The 20,673-nt window shown below is 40.8% G+C and overlaps 1 protein-coding gene across 4 annotated transcripts in view; it reads left to right on the top strand.

The window, feature by feature from the left end:
• Positions 1 to 688: 688 nt before the first annotated feature.
• ZNF831 (zinc finger protein 831) overlaps positions 689 to 20,673 on the top strand; it is a 34,729-nt gene continuing 14,744 nt past the window's right edge. Inside the window, exons 1-4 of one of the 4 annotated variants that reach the window (XM_089769657.1) lie at positions 689 to 763; positions 6,474 to 6,520; positions 8,682 to 13,024; positions 16,803 to 16,951. In XM_089769657.1, the coding sequence (XP_089625783.1) occupies positions 8,714 to 13,024; positions 16,803 to 16,951 (4,460 nt within the window). In that variant the 5' untranslated portion in view covers positions 689 to 763; positions 6,474 to 6,520; positions 8,682 to 8,713. Of the gene's footprint in view, positions 769 to 6,473; positions 6,521 to 8,681; positions 13,025 to 16,802; positions 16,952 to 20,673 lie in introns of all 4 variants that reach the window. The other 3 variants (XM_075901113.2, XM_075901110.2, XM_075901111.2) reach the window with 3 other exon arrangements.

The raw sequence follows: 20,673 nt of genomic DNA, 5'->3' as shown, positions 1-20,673 counted from the left end.
GAGACTTGAGTGGTTGTGTGTCGGACCTGATCAAGTGAACTCACACACTCAAGAGCTGGAGAATTAAAACCATATCTTCACTTGTCTTGCCTGCATCTAACTCTAAGCTGATTTTAGATGACAAAGACTCTTTTTCTCAGCCTGTGGTAACTGCAGTTTTCCATCATAGCTAAAGTATGTGTCCTGTACCATTCCAATTATCACTTCTTCCCTAACTGCTGTACTATCGAAAGCTCTTCAGTCATACTCATACTGGATAGATGTGAAATGTTTGTTAAACAAGAATCCTCTTTCTTTCATTATTCGTTTTCAGTACAATTTTAAGAACTAGCTGCTACAGTTGTATGAAAAGTATTTCAAGAGCATTAGTTTTAGTCACATACAAGGAAAAACTCCTGCTATTGTATCACATTAATATCTTTCTCTTAACAATATTACCAATAATGCAATTTATAATACACCTACATTTCGAGGCTGCTGATTCTGTTTATGGGCTGTTAGATGACTAATGACAATGATAGAAAAAGGTTGAAACACTGTTTCATGTTCCTGTTTCATCTCTTCCTGTTTTCTGAAGGTTGTTACTATGACACTTACTAATATATACAGAAAAAAATTACTTCCTACTTCTTATCTGTTTAAGTCTGTCTGTCCTCATTTCTCTCTCTCTCTCTCTCTCTCTCTCCCCCCCCCCCCCCCCTGATTGCATCAAGTATTGACAGCAATGAGACTTCTTTTGGTGACATACTTAGCTATATGCAAGGTACGGTAAGTTAAAAAAATTCATTTCTATGTAAAAGAGGATATTTTAATCTTTTTTATACTCTGTAGAATTGTATATGGAATAGGAATCACTGGAAGCCTTTTAAAAAGGCATCCTATCAGTCAAAGGTATGTAGTGATGCATTTGGCGAAGTGGGTCTATGCCCACGAAAGCTTATGCTCCAATAAATCTGTTAGTCTATAAAGTGCCAAAGGACTTCTCATTGTTTAGTATAATATAGTCCATTATGCATGCATAGAATGCTCAGCAGCTACTTCTGTGTGATACAACACATCACCCTTTTTGTGCCTATGGATACCACCAGTAGGGAAGTCAGGGGACTTCATATGGTGTTTATTTTAAAATTACTCTTTACAAAATGTATGTGAGATACTGTGTAAAGAAATATAAAGAAATACTCCAAATAGGTTGCATGCTGGGCTGTTAGCAATATTTTTAAAAATGTGATAGCAGCCTTACAGCACAGTTTGCATGCATCATTAAATACCCAGTGGGTAGAAAGAGTCTTTTGGTTGTATATTCAGGATTACAATGGGGCTATGCTCAGAACCCCAAGCATATATAATATACAGGACATAATAAAGAAGTAATTTATATAGGAAAATGTAGTACTGTAAATTTCCAATATTTTTATGTGTTAAACTAATATTTTAATATAACTGATATGTTAACACAGTGAGTTAAATTCTGATCTCTGCTACACTGGTGCCAATCTGGAGCCACCTGAAGCAAGATTTGGACCAGTGACTGAAATAGAGTATTTTAATGGAACTACAGTGACCAGTTCTTTTAATACCCATATAAAAATAATACTTTTTAAAGTTGAAAAATTGTCTGGAAAATTTCAGGATGAGCCAAATCCTGCTGTCACTTTTTTTCCAATTGCACAAGTCCCATTCCATTAGCTTCAATGGGACCAGGTTTTGACCCTGTGGGACCTGTCCTACAATTACCAGGTGCCCCCTAGGAGGTGCCGAGTACTTGCTATTTCCTCTAATGTCAATAAGAGTTGAGGACACTGAGTACTTTGCAGGATTGGATGCTTTATATAAAAACTGGTTTGCTATATTAGATAAAGGCTATCCAGAATTAATCTTGAGCTGTAATGAGAGTGTGATAAACCAGTGGTTCTCAAACTTCATTGCACCATAAACCCCTTCTAACAACAAATATTACCATATAAGCCTAGGAGAGGGGACTGGAGATGGAGCCCACCTAAGTTGCACCACCTGAGATCTGCTGCCTCAGGAAGGGTCAAAGCTGAAGTTCAAGGGCTTCTGACCTGGGTGGATCTTGCTGGGGTCTTATGCCAACAGCAGCCGTGGCAACCCCATTAAAATGAAATTACAACCCACTTGGGTGTTCCAACCCCCAATTTGAGAACCCCTGTGATAAACTATTGTTGCAGCAGCATAACGTATGTGCAAAAGAATATTGTGACGTTTCCCAGCAGAAGTATCTTTATACTTTAAAGACATGAAAAGTGCAATCTTATTCACCATACTAAAATGTAAGCAACACAGGGCATCTCTTAGGAAGAAAGATAACATCAGTAGGTATAGAAAACAAAGAACTGCCACCTTTGAATAGAAATAATGTTGTTTACCAACTATAAATGCACCAGTTAAGCTGAATGTGGGTGCCATTTAATTCAAAGATTTAGCATTACATAAAACTTTCCCCAAAATTATCCTTTGACCATATAGTTTATGATTAATGCTTATAAAATGAAACAGGAAGATGTCTGACTTTTCCTTTATATTACACTGCAAAGTATTGAGGCTTTTCTCAGGAACATGCCCTCCACAAACTTTTCATGGTAACTGTGTGCAAGTTAGTCACACAGACATTATTCTGAAAATGTAATCTGATTATCTATCTTATGAGGTATCCATTTAATTTATCTATTAAATGGCATTTCTGGGTTTATCATATCATCTACCTACCCGCAAAATTATTATTACAGGCATATTGCTGCATGAAAATTGAACTACTAGACATGTGAATCTATTCAGAAAGAGGAGACTGATGGGGGATATGATAGAGGTATATAAAATCATGAGTGGTGTGGAGAGGGTGAATAAAGAAAAGTTATTTATTAGTTCCCATAACAGAAGAACTAGAGGACACCAAATGAAGTTAATGGGTAGCAGGTTTAAAACTAATAAAAGAAAGTTCTTCTTCACACAGCTTATAGTCAACCTGTGGAACTGCTTGCCAGAAGAGGCTGTGAAGGCTAGAACTATAACAGAGTTTAAAGAGAAGCTAGATAATTTCATGGAGGTTAGGTCCATAAAAGGCTATTAGCCAGGGGATAGAAATGGTGTCCCTGGCCTCTGTATGTCATAGGCTGGAGAAGGATGGCAGGAGACAAATCGCTTGATCATTGTCTTTGGTCTACCCCTCTGGGGCACCTGGTGCTGGCCACTGTTAACAGACAGGCTACTGGACTAGATGGATCTTTGGTCTGACCCAGTACGGCTGTTCTTATGTTCTTATTATCCCATTATTTTGCACATTAACATATAAGTTGCTATTCTACAGTGCAGATGAGTATTGCAGAGTAAATATGTTTTTAATAAATATTTTGATACATCTCAAATAATCATGAAATTTGTCTGAAATGACAGTGCATTATGATACCCTGATGGGTCATTTTTATAGAAGGCAGGCTTACTTGGAATGTACTTTTGCTTTGCAGAGGTGAAAGTAACTTAAATATCGTAGAGAAATTGTCATTTCATGCTCCCCTCCCAGGGGACTCAGGACAGGGGTTTTGGGGAGGGCTGCAATACAACAATACTTATAAGAAATTTAAAAGTGGACTGGAGTGCAAGGGGTTCAGAGCAGGGAGTTCTGGTGTGTGGGGGGACTCAAGACAGGGGGTTGGAATATGGAGGGAGGGATAGCTCAGTGGTTTGAGCATTGGCCTGCTTAAACCCAGAGTTGTGAGTTCCATCCTTGAGGGGGCCATTTAGGGATCTGGGGCAAATCTGTCAGGGATGGTAGTTGGTCCTGCTGTGAGGGCAGGAGACTGAACTCAATGACCTCTCAAGGTCCCTTTCAGCTCTATGAAATGGTATAAGAGTCAGGGCAGAGGCTTGTGGTGGGTCTCAGAGCAGGGTGCTGTGGGTGGGATGTAAGGGTGAGGAGAGGCTCAGGGCAGATTTGGAGTGTGGGGGATGCAGGAGTCAGAGCTGGAGGTGCTTAAGGCAGGAGCCAGGCAGGGCATATGGGTTTGTGTGCATAAGAGAAATTCAGGAGGCAAGGATGCTATTTAGAGAGGGCAGGGGTGCTGAAGCCCCTCCCCCCAAGTTTCATACCCAGAAACTGTTTCCCTTCCCATCACTGTCAGGGAGCGAGAGAAAAGCACACAGCATGGGACACTTACTCCTCTGCCCTCTCCCTTCCCCAGCCAAGAGGGAAAGAAATGCAGTATTCTGTGTGCATTCCTCTCACTTCCTGAGTGATGGAAAAGCAAGCAGACAGTGTCCAGGTACAAGTCTCAGGGGTAGTGGGGGCTTGAGCCCTCTTCTGTCCTCCAAAAATGATGCCCTGGAGGCCTCAGAGCTGGGGCAGTCTTGGACTGATGAGGGATCTTGCCCCCAGCCAACAACTCCTGGTGCTTAGCACAGCAACCTGCAAGAGAGCTCTGGAAGCTGAGCTGAAAATGTGCCTGCTCAGCTCAGCTCCTTCTTCTTTTCTTTTCACATTGGTTCACTTTTGCATCTGTTGCTTTGTTACCTCATATTGCAGTGGAGTTGGATACATAGCACAGAATGATTGCTCCTTATAAACTTCTAACATGGAAAAGGGAAATTCATGCCTGACAGCTGTCAGAGATGGTGGAAATGGTGCTTGGGGAGATGGTACTTGGTCCTGCCATGAGGCAGGGAACTGGACCTCTAGAGGTTCCTTCCAGTTCTAGTATTCTATGATTCTATGAAAAGTATTGGCCATGGGAAAGACGTGAAAAGGCAGAGGAGGTCAGAGAATTCTGGGTTGTCTCATGTCAAATGTAGGGTTTTCACAGATTCCAAGGCCAGAACGAACCACTGTGATCATACAGGCCATAGAACTACTTTAAATAGAGGTACATAATACAGGAAGACAAACTCATGTACCATGTTCATTATCAGATATGTGTCTACTTTGAGTCAGATTATGGCCCAGACTTACATGACTGGGCAAGTGTGAAAAAGGAAATAAGACTCCCTCCCTCATCAGTACAGCCTCCCAGATGGGCAAAGGAAAGAGAAGTTGCTGTGGGGCTTTTATTCCACTCTTTATTTGTACCTACTTCTCAATTTGCAAACCAGTGGAGCCAAGGTAATGCAGGAGTAAGGGAAGTAATGTGTATATGCTATGGCACTGAAGCAGATTGACTGGTTCCTCTTTGCTCAAGTAGAGAAATACAGTTTGTTTCATGAGCTACACCTGGCTTTGTTGCTGTTTGTGCTCTAGAGGCTCTTTCAATTTTTTTGTGTGTTACCTCAGAACTCCTACTTTTAATTTGTTGCCTTAACTCTTATTCCTAGTCTACAGTCTAGGAATTTCACCAAGGATGTCATTATGATTGAGCAAGTAGCCCTAGCATTTTTGTCAACTGAGACTAGTTCCACCGGATTGTTTGTACAGGGCTAGTCCCACAACTTCCCCATTTGTTCACGTGATCTATTAGCTCAATTGAGTCCTGTGCTAGCTTTCTGAGTCAACAAAGTGGCTACACCACTTTTGGATCTTTGGTTTATCAGCTATTCCAACTGCAGTTGAGTGAATAATTCAGACCAACTTAGTTCATAAGCACTCCATTTTCCTAATCATGAATTATCTGTAAATTGCAAAATCCTCTAATAATAATTATTTAACATTATTCACAAATTTCTTTGGAGAGTAAATCTTACAAAGAAGCCCAGTGATAGAGGCATAGAGGGAGGGGCAGGCAACTGCCCTGGAGCTCAGCAATTCAAAGGGACTTAGGTGCCACTGCTACTGCTGCAGCAGTGGTAGCCACAATTCAGGGCCTTTAAAATAGCCACCAGAGTGCTGGGTGACACTGTAGAGCTGTGGGCAGCATGCTCCGTATGGTGCTTAATGGGGGGAGCAGCATGGTCCAGGCAGCACTGAGGGTTAGCTCCCCCAGCCCTACCCCTTCCACCCAAGATTCTGCCCCTTCCAGGAACATGGAGTTAGCCTCCCCCACCTTGTCCAGGGGCCTTGAGATTCTGTCAGCTCACCTGGTTGTGACTGTCTGCAATGCATGCTATAGGGGTTAGCTACACAAGTCACGTGGCATAGATTCAAAATTCAATTTGTTATATTCTAATTCATTCATGATTAGCTACCGTGATCATCCAGTCAGGTAGCAGAAACAACAATAGTGAATTATGTGAGAAGCCAATACAGTGCACATTTGAAATTTCACTGCTGACTGTTATTCAAAAATAGGCTTTTTGTGACTATTTGCACCAGTAGACCTAAGTAGTTGAATATTCTGAAAAACTAAACACAAAAGAGTTGTGAACATGGATGAATCACAATTTGAATGAATTTTCACAGGGTTTTCTCTGTTCAGTCAGGCTCCAATTAAGAGAGATTATGTGGCTGTTAGCCTGTTATTTCTGCCTTTCCTAAGGGTAATTTTAAAGTAACTTATTTTCATGGCTTCTCAATTTATTTTTACTTTTAGGAAGGGGAGGAGGGAACAGAATCAAGCATCAAGGCTAGCCAAATCAGGTTTGTGAGAATAAAAATTGCTCTGACCTTATAATTAAATCTTGACCCAAAACTAAAACAAATATATTGGAACACGTTTACAAAAAGGGTGGCATCCTTTTTAAGTGTGCAAAATGCATCTACATAATTTGTACTCCTGCCAGCAGCAGCACAGAAGTAAGGATGCTATGGTACAGTATTGCCATTTTTACTTCTGTGCTGTTGCTGGTGGGGTGATGCCTTCAAAGCTGGGTGCTCAGCCAACAGCCACCACTATCCAGCTGCCCCTCTAAAATAACCTTTTGACTCTCTTGTAACTCTCTTTTGAATTAGGACCCCCAATTTGAGAAATGCAGGTCACCACCATGAAACCTCTATATAGGGAAAAGCACACAAAAGACAGAATTTCATGGTCTGTGATATATTTTTCATGGCTGTGAATTTGGTAGGGTCCTTACTATCTATATATCTATATCTAAATGCAAGGCAACATGCCATCATGGTGCCTCTAATTAGATGAAAATTCACTGAACACAAAGATAACTTTGTAAGCGATCTCCATTTTTTGCCTCCAACATTGTGACATTTAACATCTGTGCTATCTTTTATGTATGTATATCTGGATAGTAAAAATGTACCTTTTAAATCTACAGTTTCACTTTGTTTTCATATTTTCATTTCTTGTTTAATTCCAGCAGCATCTTCAGACTCACTTAAACAAAATCATTTTATATGGCCATGCATAACACTCAATGTTTGTAGCAATGAGTCTGTAATAACTGTGCAGATTGTCTTGTAATTGTGCCTGTCTGCATCAGCTGTAGTTAAAAATAGCAAAAGTGGATTAAACTGTAATGCAGCCATTACTTTGTATTGTCTCACACTGGAGAGTAGATCTGGACACCAGCTCTTTTTTAGGAATGGTAACATTAGAAACAGAGACTTGTTATAATTAAAGAGGAAATTGACTGTAACAAGAGTTGAATATGAACTTTCTGAAACAATAGGGGCATTAGACATGGGATTGTGACTCACAGTTCTTGTTAAAGCACTACATTAAACTCTGGATATTTTTTTTTTTCAAACTTCAGTGGCTTCCAGACTAGTTTCAAAAAGCAGAACTAACATGGCATACAATGTTAATAAATTAGAGCTTATTTATTTAAACTATATTGAGAATGATGTATCTAATAAATGTATCAGTTTTATAGCATCTTTCATCTGAAAAATCTCAACATTTTTTAATTCTCAACATCTATGTGACATTTGTGAGTAATTAATTCTTAAATCCATTTTACAAATGAGAAAACCTAGGCACTAAGGTTCTGATAGAATAACCATTAAAATCAATGGAAAACATATTGCTGACTTCAGTGGGTACCAGATCAGGTCCAGAGTTGTTAAGTCTCAGCACAAAAGAACAGATGAGTGGGGAATACAATACAGAATTTCTGATTCTTAATCTGCTATTCTAAATAACAAGCTACACTTCCTCTTGTCGAAGGGTCTGTAGGCATGTGTTGTATTTTAAACAGGGCAAATATGTATCCTTCTTTAGTTACTGCATTAATTTAATTAGTTATAAAATGTAAATGATGTTAGCAGGTGTATATGTGTAAATCAAATGGACACAAGAGTGTGCTGATGAAAACTTGGCCTGGAAAGTTTAACTATTTTATTAAACAGATTATTCAGCGAGAATAACTTAATCATGAATCTTTGGGAGCACTGAAAGCTGCTCCTCTGTAAAGTAATTTGGTTAAAGAAATAAACGAATTCAAAGTAATTCTGTATTACTGTACTATAGGCACTATCCTATACCATTTCCAATATTATAAAAGTGCTTTCATGTCAGTTTGAAGACTAAGATTTTTAATATCTGAGTACCACTTCAGAACAGATTTTAAGAGGAGTCATTAGCAGTAATCTCCTTTGCATTACTATACTTTCATGTAAGGTTCTTATGCTTTATTAACTTCATCTAACAAGCCAGAGCTGATACTATTTTAGTGGTGAGTAAAATGATTCCTCTACATGTAAAGTTTATATAAAAAGATGTTATACTTTCAGTATGAAAGACCTTATAGAAATATAATTAACTTTTGCATATTCTAGTAATAACCAGCTGAAGAAAATTAAGGTTTTACATAACATAACTATATGTTATATGTGTTTTCCATAGATAACTGAACTGGATAACATACGACCCCTGAAATGGAAGCACAGAGGCAACCCCATTCCACAGTCACACTAGCTGATCAATCTGGTAAAGTCTCATCTCTTCAGGCTGTACAAGGTTCATCAAATATCAGACAGAGTCCAGTGCTTCTTCAGCAGGAACAAGCCTTGCCTCAGACAATATACCTGAAAGCCCTTACAATACCACTGTATCATCCTGTCCAGCAAGGATGCTATCAATCAAACAACCAGTTAGTCCCTGATGGAAGTAGCATAAATCTAGACAACAGCAACATGCCTTTAATCCTAAACCAACTTCTGCATTCAGAGAGGATAGATCAGCATCAGTCAATTGTTCCGAAACAAACAGGGCAAACTTTGACATTAAACATAGTTAGTTCGCCAGTTTTACCATCAAGTTCCTGTCAAAATGTACTTGTTGGAAGCCCAGGAAAATCAAAAAATGCTGGGAAGTACATCTGTAAACACTGTGGACGAGACTGCCTGAAGCCAAGTGTCCTTGAAAAACATATTCGCTCACACACAGGGGAAAGGCCCTTTCCCTGCACCACTTGTGGTATTGCATTTAAAACTCAAAGCAATTTATATAAACACAGAAGAACCCAAACACATGTCAACAATACCAGGCTTCCCTCAGAGTCTGACAACAGTGGCATATTAGAGGAGAACGAGAAGGCAACAGACATCATGTCACATCAGGGTGCAAAACGAGACAATATCTGTGAAAAGCAGAGGTCAGGGAATAAAGAAATCAGTTCAGAGATGAGTACCGCAGTGGACACTAAGAATTTTTCATCCATTATTTTACTACCACCACTCAATACTTTATCGCTTACATCAGAAAGTCAGAGGATAACAATTGGTGATTCCAACTGGCCAGACACAAGTCAGGGTGTCACTGAAAGAGAACCAGTACAAGACACTCCAAACCTATCTTCTCCAGTAATTTTGGCAGAAAGTCTACATCAGAGAAGAAAAATGCAGGAGCAAAGATTCTCAACAACAAATAAACATATTCAGTTGCAGAGGCAGCAAGCAACTTATTCAGATAGGCAATGGGACTGTAAACCATCTGACTATAAGCTAAAGAAGTGCGAGAGCACTGATTCTGGGTACCTGTCACGCTCTGATAGTACAGAACAACAAATATTGACCTCCAGCCCCCTGCATAGTCTTTGTGAACAAAGTACAGAGCTAGAAAAAGAAACTGCCTTCAGTGGCTTAAGGTGCACGGCAGGAAGTAGTGCAAAACCAGAATCAGCTGAGAAAGCAACAGCCTTGATGCTAGAGAAAAAGAAGCTGGAAGAGCATATCTCAAAACTGATCTCTCATAACAAAGCTGTGGTGGATGATACCCAATTAGACAATGTTAGACCCCGAAAAACAGTGCTTTCCAAGCAGGGCAGTATTGATCTGCCAATGCCTTACACATACAAAGATTCCTTCCATTTTGACATCAAATCTCTTGATGTAAACAGGAAGAAGAATCTTGCCCTTTGCTCAGCAAAATCTACCTTTACACCCATAGAAAAATCCAAGCCATTGTTTTTTCATTCAGTCCCCACGCAATTCTCAACAACAATAGACTGTGTGCCTGTCACAAGAAGCAATTCTTTGCCATTTGTAGAGAGCACAAGAATGGCACATGACAGAGTGGGTAGCTCAAAAGTGCCATCTCTCACGAGGCAGCCCCTGAATACAGGTTCTTCTAGTTTATTGCATAGCAACAACCTTGCTACAAGTTCAGTGGATTTTCCTAACAGCCATCCTCGTGCACTTGTCAGACAAACAGCAGTGGATGATTTGCCACTAAGTAACACAGTCTCTTATTATTCTACCTCTGAGGAGACAAAAGACACTAAAAAGCCTGAAGCTGGAGGAGAAGTAGTGAATGCTAAATCTAAGAAATCAACTCAAAGGAAATTTAAAATGTTCTCTCAGGAAAAATGGCAGATGTATGGTGATGAAACATTCAAGAAAATCTACCAAAAAATGAAAAGCAGTCAAACCTCCAAAAAACTGAATCAAAGTGGGAAAAAGGACACAGACAATATAGACTTCACCCCTGATTCAAAGGAAGCAGCTAGTGGTGATGGGGTTCCTCAGCCAAAAGATGTCAGGAGCTCTTTAAGTGGGAATCTTTCCTCCCCTTCAACCATTTGTGCCACAGAATTAAACACTGTGGAATCAAAAAACTGTCCCATTGGTAATCAGATACTGCACAGTGTTTCCTCAGAGGAGAAAGCAGGAAGATTTACAGAATTAATGGAAACAGCACATTCAGTAAATGCTGAAATAAGTGTAATAAGCAAAACTTCCCCAAAACATGACTGCAGTAACAAACATAGTTCTGATAAATATATAGGTGGCAAAAATACATTATTAGCTTTAAGCAGTCATGAGATGAGGTTTCAACTTAAGCAGAGAGCTAGTCAATTAAACACTAACATGCTGCATGCTGATAGTCTGCAAATGCATAATAATCAATTTGAAGAGTCATGTCCTGGGAGAGAATCCAATACCCCTGTATCAGAGTGTGAAAATATTTTAAAAAGTGACAGAGAAAACCACAGTAGTAAAGAAACTTCTCAACATGCACAGATGCCCTTAAGAGTGCACAACAGCAGCACTGGTGAATCCACTCAGGTATTCCAAAAGCTACCATCAGAGAGAAAAAAACTGAAAGTTGAAGAGCTGAATAGCAGCAATAATCCAGCTCTAAAATTAAGTCCCAGGCCCTGTAGCGAAAATAATGCAGTAGGTGAAACAGTGAAATTAACGGACTGTAACAGTGTAAATGCTGCCTCCGCAGCTTTAGTTCAACAGTCACTCAAAGGAGAGCAGAATTTAAATTCATACCTTAATGACTCGATCGGTTGTGCTAAAAGCATGGAATATGAGAAAACACTGAAACCCCATATAGGACCCATATATTCTAATGACAACTCTGCTAACCTTCTTCTACAATCAGCAAAAGTCTCAATGGCTTCACTTTCTGAATGTCTGGTGCCTGAGTTAGAGAGAGGTAATTGTAGTTCTTCTGCCTTAGATAAGGTGACAGCTACAGAAGCCAAAACATGTCCTGTGACAGTTGGAGCAAGAGTGTCACTTCACAGTGGTGATGATGTTGGCATGTCTTCCACTATTCAAAATTTGGAGTTTGGTCTGGTAACTTCCCCTCTAAAAAAAAGTGCATTTTCTCCAAAATACATCCTCAAATTACCACAAGAAGAGAATACTACAGACTTGCCACTTTTAATGAGACCAGGGCCGGAGAGCATGCCTGTTATTTCTCTACCAGTTCCGCTAACCAAAGCTTCCTACACTATCAACAGCAGGTCAGTCAGCACTGATTCTAGTGATGTGTTTTTGTCCCCTTTAGAGTTTGAACTGAGACACCAGACCAGAGCAGTAGGACTAAGCTGGGGTGTACATACAAACTGGAAGGCTCTGTTACCTTGTTCACCAATCAACTCAACAATAATTAACATCTCAACAAAGACAGGTGACATCTTTCAGAACCAAAGCTGCAGGCATAAGGAGATAACGAAAGACGCCTGGAAAGACACTGAGGATAAAGATAACTTAAGTAGTCAAATGCAAGCAGACAAAAAGTGGATAAGTACAACTGTTTGCTCTGCACAAACTACAGGAAAGAAAGTACGCTTTTCTTCTATGTGTACAGGTGGCTTTTTCATATCGTCAGACATCAAAGGAGAGAATAAGGTATTACGCCACCTTCACTCAGAAAATAACTCTTTAATAATGACATCCTCATCAGGCAAAGGGGCAACTTCTAGTGGGGACACTGAACAGAAAATCATGGGATGGGACACAGATGGTAGCTCTTCCAGCATTCTTAAAGACATTTCACCAGGCTTGCAGGATTTACAGTATTCTGTGTGCTCAAAGGACAAGTCCAATTATTTTTGCCATTCTTTTGGAACACTTTATTGCCACGCCCTCGGTAGTCAACATAAGGAACTCCCTGCACTGTCCCAAGTCAGCGTGACTTGTCTCTCGGGAAATGCAAGGATCTTAAGCACAAAGGGCTCCTTCCCATCATTAAATGCTGAGCCTCAATTAACTTGGTGTTGTTTAACCAGAAGCCTTCCTCTGCCTGCTGAGCAAAAGGAGAAGGCCGACTCTGCTTACTCTTCCTTGCACATCTGTAAGAAAAATTCTGGTAGTGAAAGAACATTGTCAAAATGTGACTTTTCTTTTATCAAAACAAAAAATATTAACAAGACTGTGACCTGTGGTTTGACCACTGGTAATTTAAAAACATTGGTTTCATCCTTTTCACAGGAGGAGCAGCCACAGAAGGTAATGTTGTGAACTCTATTCCCTATTTCAGAACAGGGGTACAGTTCTGTTAGCATACTTTTTAATTAGAAAGAATAGGAGAGTGAAGATTAAGAGGCATATTATTACAATGTGTATAATCCTATTCTGTGACAGATTACTGAGAACCTTGAATTAATCTACTTTAACAGAATTGCATGCGTAGGGACATTCAGGTGATTGGAGATACAAAATAAACAGGTTTTACTAACTTACTTTGTGGAAGTATATCCCATTGCATGAAAATTTGCTTAGCCAGAAAAGCATTCTTTAACTTTATATACCTTGAATTTTATAGTCTTTGGATTTCTATAGTCCAGCATATATTTTTCTGTAAAAAGGACAGACTCTGTCCTTACAGTAAAAAGTATTTTGCTTTCCCTTGCAGGACCATTTGTTATTTTTTAAGTTTTTTGAAGTAATATATAGGGTACATCTAGACTGCTTTCCTCTTTTGAAAGAGGAAATGCAAATGAACCACTGATTAGCATATTCTTCTAGTGATTGCTCATGTGCATTCCAATTAGGTGTGTGCATGCAGCCTACACACACTGTCGGAAGTTTTTCCCTCAGCAGTACCTTTAGGGCCAGAGGGGAGCCCCCTGGAGTGGCACCAGTATATCAGCCCATATATACCCCTGCTGGCCCCCTCACCCATTCAGTTCCTTTTTACCACCATGACGGTCGTTGGATCAATCCTCAGTGCTTCTAGCAATGATTGTCTCCAGTATTGTTTTCTGTTTCTTCAGTTAGTGTAAGTACCTACAGTTAAGTTAAAGACTCTTTTGTTGTTCTTTGTTGTTTTCATTGATGTTTCCCACCATGGCACGCCGTGCGCCCGCGGCAGGACATGTCCAGACCACAAGGCTTTAAGTCCTGCAAAAAGTGCCACAAGCCTATGCCTTGAGGCAACCTCATTCTTTGTGTTTAAAGTGCTTGGGAGAGATGCACCTTGCTGAAGCCTGCAAGATCTGCAAGGCGTTCAAGCCACGAACAAAATGCGAGAGAGTCATGTCTTAAGATCATCCTTATGGAGGCAAGTATCAGAGGGGTAGCCGTGTTAGTCTGAATCTGCAAAAGCGGCGAGGAGTCCTGTGGCACCTTATAGACTAACTGAAGTGTAGGAGCATAAGCTTTCGTGGGCAAAGTCCCACTTCGTCAGATGCATGTAGTGGAAATTTCCAGAGGCAGGTATAAATATGCAGGCCAGAATCAGGTTGGAGATGATGAAGTGGATCCAATCAAGGAAGATGAGGCCCACTTCTAGTAGCTGATCTGGGGGAGAGCAGAAGCTGCTTTTGTAGTTAGCGAGCCATTCACAGTCTTTGTTTAATCCAGAGTTGATTGTGTCAGACTTGAAGATGAACTGTAGCTCAGCAGTTTCTCTTTGAAGTTTGGTCCTGAAGTTTTTTTGCTGCAGGATGGCTACCTTTAGATCTGCAATTGTGTGTCCAGGAAGATTGAAGTGTTCCTCTACAGGTTTTTGTATGTTGCCATTCCTAATATCAGATTTGTGTCCATTGATTCTTTTACGTAGGGACTGTCCAGTTTGGCCGATGTATATAGCAGTGGGGCATTGTTGGCACATGATGGCATATATTACGTTGGTAGATGTGCAGGAGAAAGTACCAGTGACAGTATGGCTGATCTGGTTAGGTCCTGTGATGGTGTCGCTGGTTTATATATGTGGGCAGAGTTGGCATCGAGGTTTATTGCAAGGATTGGTTCCTGAGTTCGAGTTATTATGGTGCGGTGTGTAGTTGCTGGTGAGAATTTGCTTCAAGTTGGCGGGTTGTCTGTGGGCAAGGACTGGCCTACCTCCCAAGGCCTGTGAAAGCGAGAGATCATTGTCCAGGATGGGTTGTAGATCACTAATGATGCGTTGGAGAGGTTTTAGCTGAGGACTGTAGGTGATGGCCAGTGGTGTTCTGTTGGTTTCTTTCTTGGGCTTGTCCCGTAGCAGGAGGCTTCTGGGTACACGTCTGGCTCTGTCAATCTGTCTCCTCACTTCCTCGTGTGGGTATCGTAGTTTACAGAATGCTTGTTGAAGATCTTGTAGGTGTAGGTCTCTGTCTGAGGGGTTGGAGCATATGCGGTTGTACCTCAGTGCTTGGCTGTAAACAATGGATCGTATGGAGGCGGCTCTCCAGATGGTACCAGCGCCGGAGTCGGCACCCAGGTCCTCAAAGCGTACCGGTGTCGGTGTGGGACTCCCCCCTGTACCATGCTTTACACACTCTAGATGTGTGCAGGGCATTAGCCTTTTATTTAGACAGGACAAAACTATTCAGGAAGTCACCGCAACTCTTTGTGGCCATCGCCGAACGGGCGAGGGGCCAACCTGTGTCCTCTCAGTGGATCTCCTCCAGGATCAAGGAGTGCTATGCCCTAGTGGGCGTACCGGCTCCACCCCTTAGAGTGCACTACACTGCTTTCATGGCACAGGTCCCCATCCTGGACATCTGCAGAGCCGCGACATGGTCCTCTGTCCATACCTTCACCAATCACTATGCGCTAACGCATCAAGCCAGGGAAGATGCTACTCTGGGCAGGATGGTCCTCCACTCCTCTGTAGCTTCAACATCTGGTCCTCCTCCATAGGTTCTGCTTTGGAGTCACCTAATTGGAATGCACATGAGCAACCACTCGAAGAAGAAAGAACCATTACTTACCTTGTAACTGTGATTCTTCGAGATGTGTTGCTCGTGTTCATTCTAAGTACCCACTCGTCCCCCTCTCTCCGGAGTATTCCAATAAGAAGGAACTGAGTGGGTGAGGGGGCCAATAGGGGTATATATGGGCCGATATACCAGCACCACACTAGGGGGCTCCCCGCTGGCCCTAAGGGTACTGCTGAGGGAAAAACTTCTGACGGTGCATGCACACTATGCGCACACACCTAATTGGAATGGACATGAGCAACACATCTTGAAGAATCACAGTTACGATGTAAGTATCTGTTCCTTCTCACACTTCATTTGCAAATCCTCTTCCAACCCTTTTTGCGGAAGAGGTTTATTTCGCCAAAAAACGTAGTCTATACATGGCTCTTTCACAAAAAAACACCCTTTTTTGAAATAATCTGTATTACTCAAAAAATGAGGTTTACAGGTTCTTTCAAAAAAGGGTTGTTGTTTTTCGTGAAAACACCGCATCTAGATTGCGTTTTTGGGTGAAAAAACCTCTTCCACAAAAAGGGTCAGAAAAGGATATGCAAATGAAGTGCAAGAATATGCTAATCAGCACTTCATTTGCATTTCCTCTTTCAGAAGAGGAAAGAAGTCTAGATGTACCCTATATAGTGAAGATATATATACATATCTTTCCCGAGGATGGACTCAAATCTTAACAGAGACACTTGTGATTACACTTTATAAAATGTTTTTAAGATTTTGAAGGATATTTTTAGTTTAAAAGTAACTAATCAGTTCAAGAGATATACAGTTCCTGGAAGAATCTGTGAGGTTAACTTCAACCTCACACCCAGCAGGGCTGTACTAGAGAATATATATGATATTTTTGCACGGGGCCAGAAAAATATTAAACTTGTTTTATTTTTAATGTTATGGTTAATATGGTAGTGATGAATTTAAGCCCACATCATATACAACTTTTTGAAATACAAAAGGAATTTGGTATCAAAGATTATTATGCTTTTAAATTTAGACAATATTCTATTAATCTAATCAGTTAATTTTTGTAACTCAGAAATGTTCATGTGCTTTGAAATGCAGAAGTATAATTTTCTCAATATTCTCAGCAGTCCAGTTCAAAGGCTGGAGGATGTGGAGTTTTAGAAAATGTTTCAGAGCGAGAGAAGAAAGAAAGACTTTACAGAAGGGAAAAATTCACAACAAATAAATCCAAGAGGAGCCATAAACAGAAAAAAATGAAAATCAACCCAAAATGGTAAAGAATGTTGTTTTCAACCTCATCTGATATAAGTGATATTTCACGAAGATTGGTATAAGATTCAGAAACTAAAACTGTGCCCCCAAAATGCTGACTAACCAAAACAGCACATCATGATGCTCTGGGGAAATGTATCATCATTTTAAAAATCATGTTATTTTATAAACAAAGTGCAAAGCTTTCTAGGAACATCACAAATGTGTCAGAGAGAGGAAGACCTTGTCAATGAATGCTCATAGTCATTGAAAGTTTGTAATTTCAAGAGGAAACAAAAAAAATCAACATTTGCTTTTTCCTGGAGGGACCCAAACATTGAACCTTTAGTTCTCTATTCCAGCTGAAGTCCTCTGCAGAACTACAAAGAACTGTATTATTAATAAGGTCTTACTTGCTGTTTTTGCTCTTGAGAGATGTCACTCATAAAGCTATTGAATGGTCTAAAGCCATGCCTGGCCTGTGAGCTAATAATCTGGGTCACAGTACATTGAGCCCAAGCATTCCTGGTTACTGTAAATTAGGACAAGATAATTTCTCTTTGGGCTCAAGAAAAGATCTAAATGTTATGTAAAAAAAACAGGATTTTCTACTGTGCTGAGGAAGCCCTGGTTGGTGAATAGGAGGAGACAAGTTTAACTCCGGTCCAAAAGCATCAGCATCTGCTTACACTAAATTTAAATTTGCCCTGGCAAAATAAGACTATTCTGGGTAAATTGGATGGTGAACACTATAAAGACAGTGGCTGTAATCAAAAGTGGTGATGGTGAAACCTCAGTAAACTGATAAGCCAGCATCAATTAATCTGAATGTATGTAACATGTATTGATGAGGCAGAATGATAGGGTAGTAGCTGGAGGAGCATTCAGCAGAAGTGTGTATGGTGCAAACTGCAGGCATGAGGATATTTCAGTATAATTACTGACCTTTATTTGAGATGCATGAGGCAAAAGCTCTCAAGAACTGAAGCAAAGGCTGCTAATTTCATTTTCTCCAATAGGGCCACATCTAATCTGGTCCTAATCTCAGGCTGTGTCTACACTGGCATCCCTTCCGGAAAAGGGATGCTAATGTAGCACTTTGGAATAGGCAAATCCGCGGGGGATTTAAATATCCTCCGCGGTATTTGCATTAACATGGCTGCCGCTTTTTTCCGGCTTGGAGATAAGCCGTAGAAAAGCGCCAGTCTAGACGTGATTCTCCGGAAAATAAAGCCTTTTCCGGAGGATCTCTTATTCCTACTTGAAAGTAGGAATAAGAGATCCTCCGGAAAAGGCTTTATTTTCCGGAGAATCACGTCTAGACTGGCGCTTTTCTACGGCTTATCTCCAAGCCGGAAAAAAGCGGCAGCCATGAAATAATGCAAATACCGCGGGGGATATTTAAATCCCCCGCGGATTTGCCTATTCCAAAGTGCTACATTAGCATCCCTTTTCCGGAAGGGATGCCAGTGTAGACACAGCCTCGGTGTATATCCAAATCCTGATTCATCTGCTATTAACTCAACTACTGCCATTAATGTGACTGCATCTATGGGCCCTATACTGTGATATGCTTTGTGCAGGAAGGCCTGCAACTGTGGAAAACCTCACTGAATTAAAATTAATGGGCCCTATGTAGATGTTAGGGTCTGGCTACACAAAGCTCAATCCAGGATCAGGGCCTGAAGAGCTCAATTCTTCTCTCCTGAAAAAGACAAACATCTCTATTTACTTTAATAGAATTAGAAGAGCAGACTCTCAGGACTGAATTACCCTCTTTCTACTTGTTAGTTCTTTCCCTGACTATTCCCTACCCCCATACACATTTTCAGAAACTCTCACGTGACTGTTTTCAGTTCCTGTTTATCACATACTTTTCTGTTTTAGAGGAAATGAATTATTAGTGTGGCAAATCTTTCCTGTAGCACTGTAAATTGACACACTTTTTTTTTTTTAGTTCATGCCTCATGGACAGTCATAATATGGTAACAAAAGGGATAAGATCAGAAACACAGTAACACTCTTAAGTGAAAAGACGTAGTCTCTATATTGATAAATTTAAAAAAAGAATGCATTTAGTCCAGAATTGAAGCTAAAAGTTAGGTTGTATTTCCAATAGATAAAATGAAAGTGTAATGAAATTATGCCAAGAGTGCAGCTGTGGGTCTCTTCTGCCTCCATGATTCCACAAACTGTGGAATAGCTAGATCACAGTTGGAAAAAAATTGCTGGGTTTTGTGCACTCTCTCTCTCTCTCTCTCATTTCTTTTTCCCATGATCTAATCCCTTAGCTATTTTTGGTGCATACAGAATGCATCAAATTCACAAATATGCTGTTAAAATAATTTAGAAAATATAGTCTCAATCCTTTCATCTGTAGTCAGTCAATGGGAATTTTGCCTGCCTCAAGTCTCCAGGACTGGGTCTTGAGTCATGCATGGACCAATTTTCTCCTCTGAGACCAAGTGATTTTGAAAAATATTTCACTTGTTAAGCAAAAAACAGGCTGATTCAGGCTCAATGAATCAGATGCTTTACAGATACAAGCAGAAATGGGACCATATATTGGCTTAGGGCAGCAGTTCTCCAGCTGGGAATCTGGACCCCAAAGTGGGACATGACTAATGTTTCCTCTAATCTTTTCCATCCCTATTTGGAATAATTTTTTCTATGTGCACCAAGGTATGTACAAATCTGCACCACCAGTAGACACAAAAGACCTAGCTGTGGGCACTCTGCTGATCAACCAGGTGGCATTTGAATCTCTCCCTCTGCAGCCACTCAAGTGCACAGCTTACAAGGAAAATTAGTCATAACCCAATTTTAATGGGTCATCAGGGCTAGTTTTGCGGGAGCCCAGAGCTGAAGCCTGATGGCATGTCTAGACTGCATCCCTCTGTCAGCAGAGGGATACAGATTAGGCAGGTCAACATTGCAAATAAGGTAGGGATTTAAATATCCCGTGCCTAATTTGCATAAAATGGCCACCGTGTTTTGCCGACTTAGCACTTTGTCGGTAAAAAGAGGCAATCTAGAGGGGGATCTGTCGAGAAAGAAAGCCTTTTTCGACAGATCCTGTAAATCTCCTTACAGGAGGCATAAGGGATCTGTCGAAAAAGGCTTTTTCTCAACAGATCTCCCCCTAGACTGCCTCTTTTTGCCAACAAAGTGCTGAGTCGGCAAAACACGGTAGCCATTTTTATGGAAATTAGGAACGGGATAGTTAAATCCCTGCCTCATTAGCAATGTCGACCTGCCTAATCTGCATCCCTCTGCTGACAGAGGGATGCAGTCTAGAAATACCCCGAGCTTGTAGCCGAGTCCAAAGCCAAAGCTTGAGCCCCACTACCCAGGGCCAAAGCTGAAGCCAGCACCGAGCACTGGGCAGCAGAACTCAAGTTACAAGCTCTCTGCCTTGAACTGAAGCTCTTGAGCTTTGCCCCCACCCAGAGCAGCGGGACTGGGGCAGACTCGGGCTTCAGTCCCTCTCCTGGGGTCTTGTAGCAATTTCTGTTGTCAGAAGTGGGTTGCAAAGTAATGAAATTTGAGATCCCTGGAAAGCATGTACATGTAGACTCCATTGTCCTCACTGGGGGTATGTCTACACTACCCCCCTAGTTTGAACTAGGGGGGTAGTGTAGACATACCCTGGGAGATTAAGCAAGAGAGATCTGAAGCCAGTACTTGCAGAATGATTGTCAGCACCTTCAGGTAACAGACTGGTTGTGATGGAATGTAGCAATA

The sequence above is a fragment of the Pelodiscus sinensis genome, chromosome 17 (genome assembly GCF_052426305.1).
Source record: "Pelodiscus sinensis isolate ZL-2025 chromosome 17, ASM5242630v1, whole genome shotgun sequence".
NCBI classification, from domain to species: Eukaryota; Metazoa; Chordata; order Testudines; family Trionychidae; genus Pelodiscus; species Pelodiscus sinensis.
Note: the sequence above shows the minus strand (reverse complement) of the source record. Positions and strands in the feature narration are given on the sequence as shown.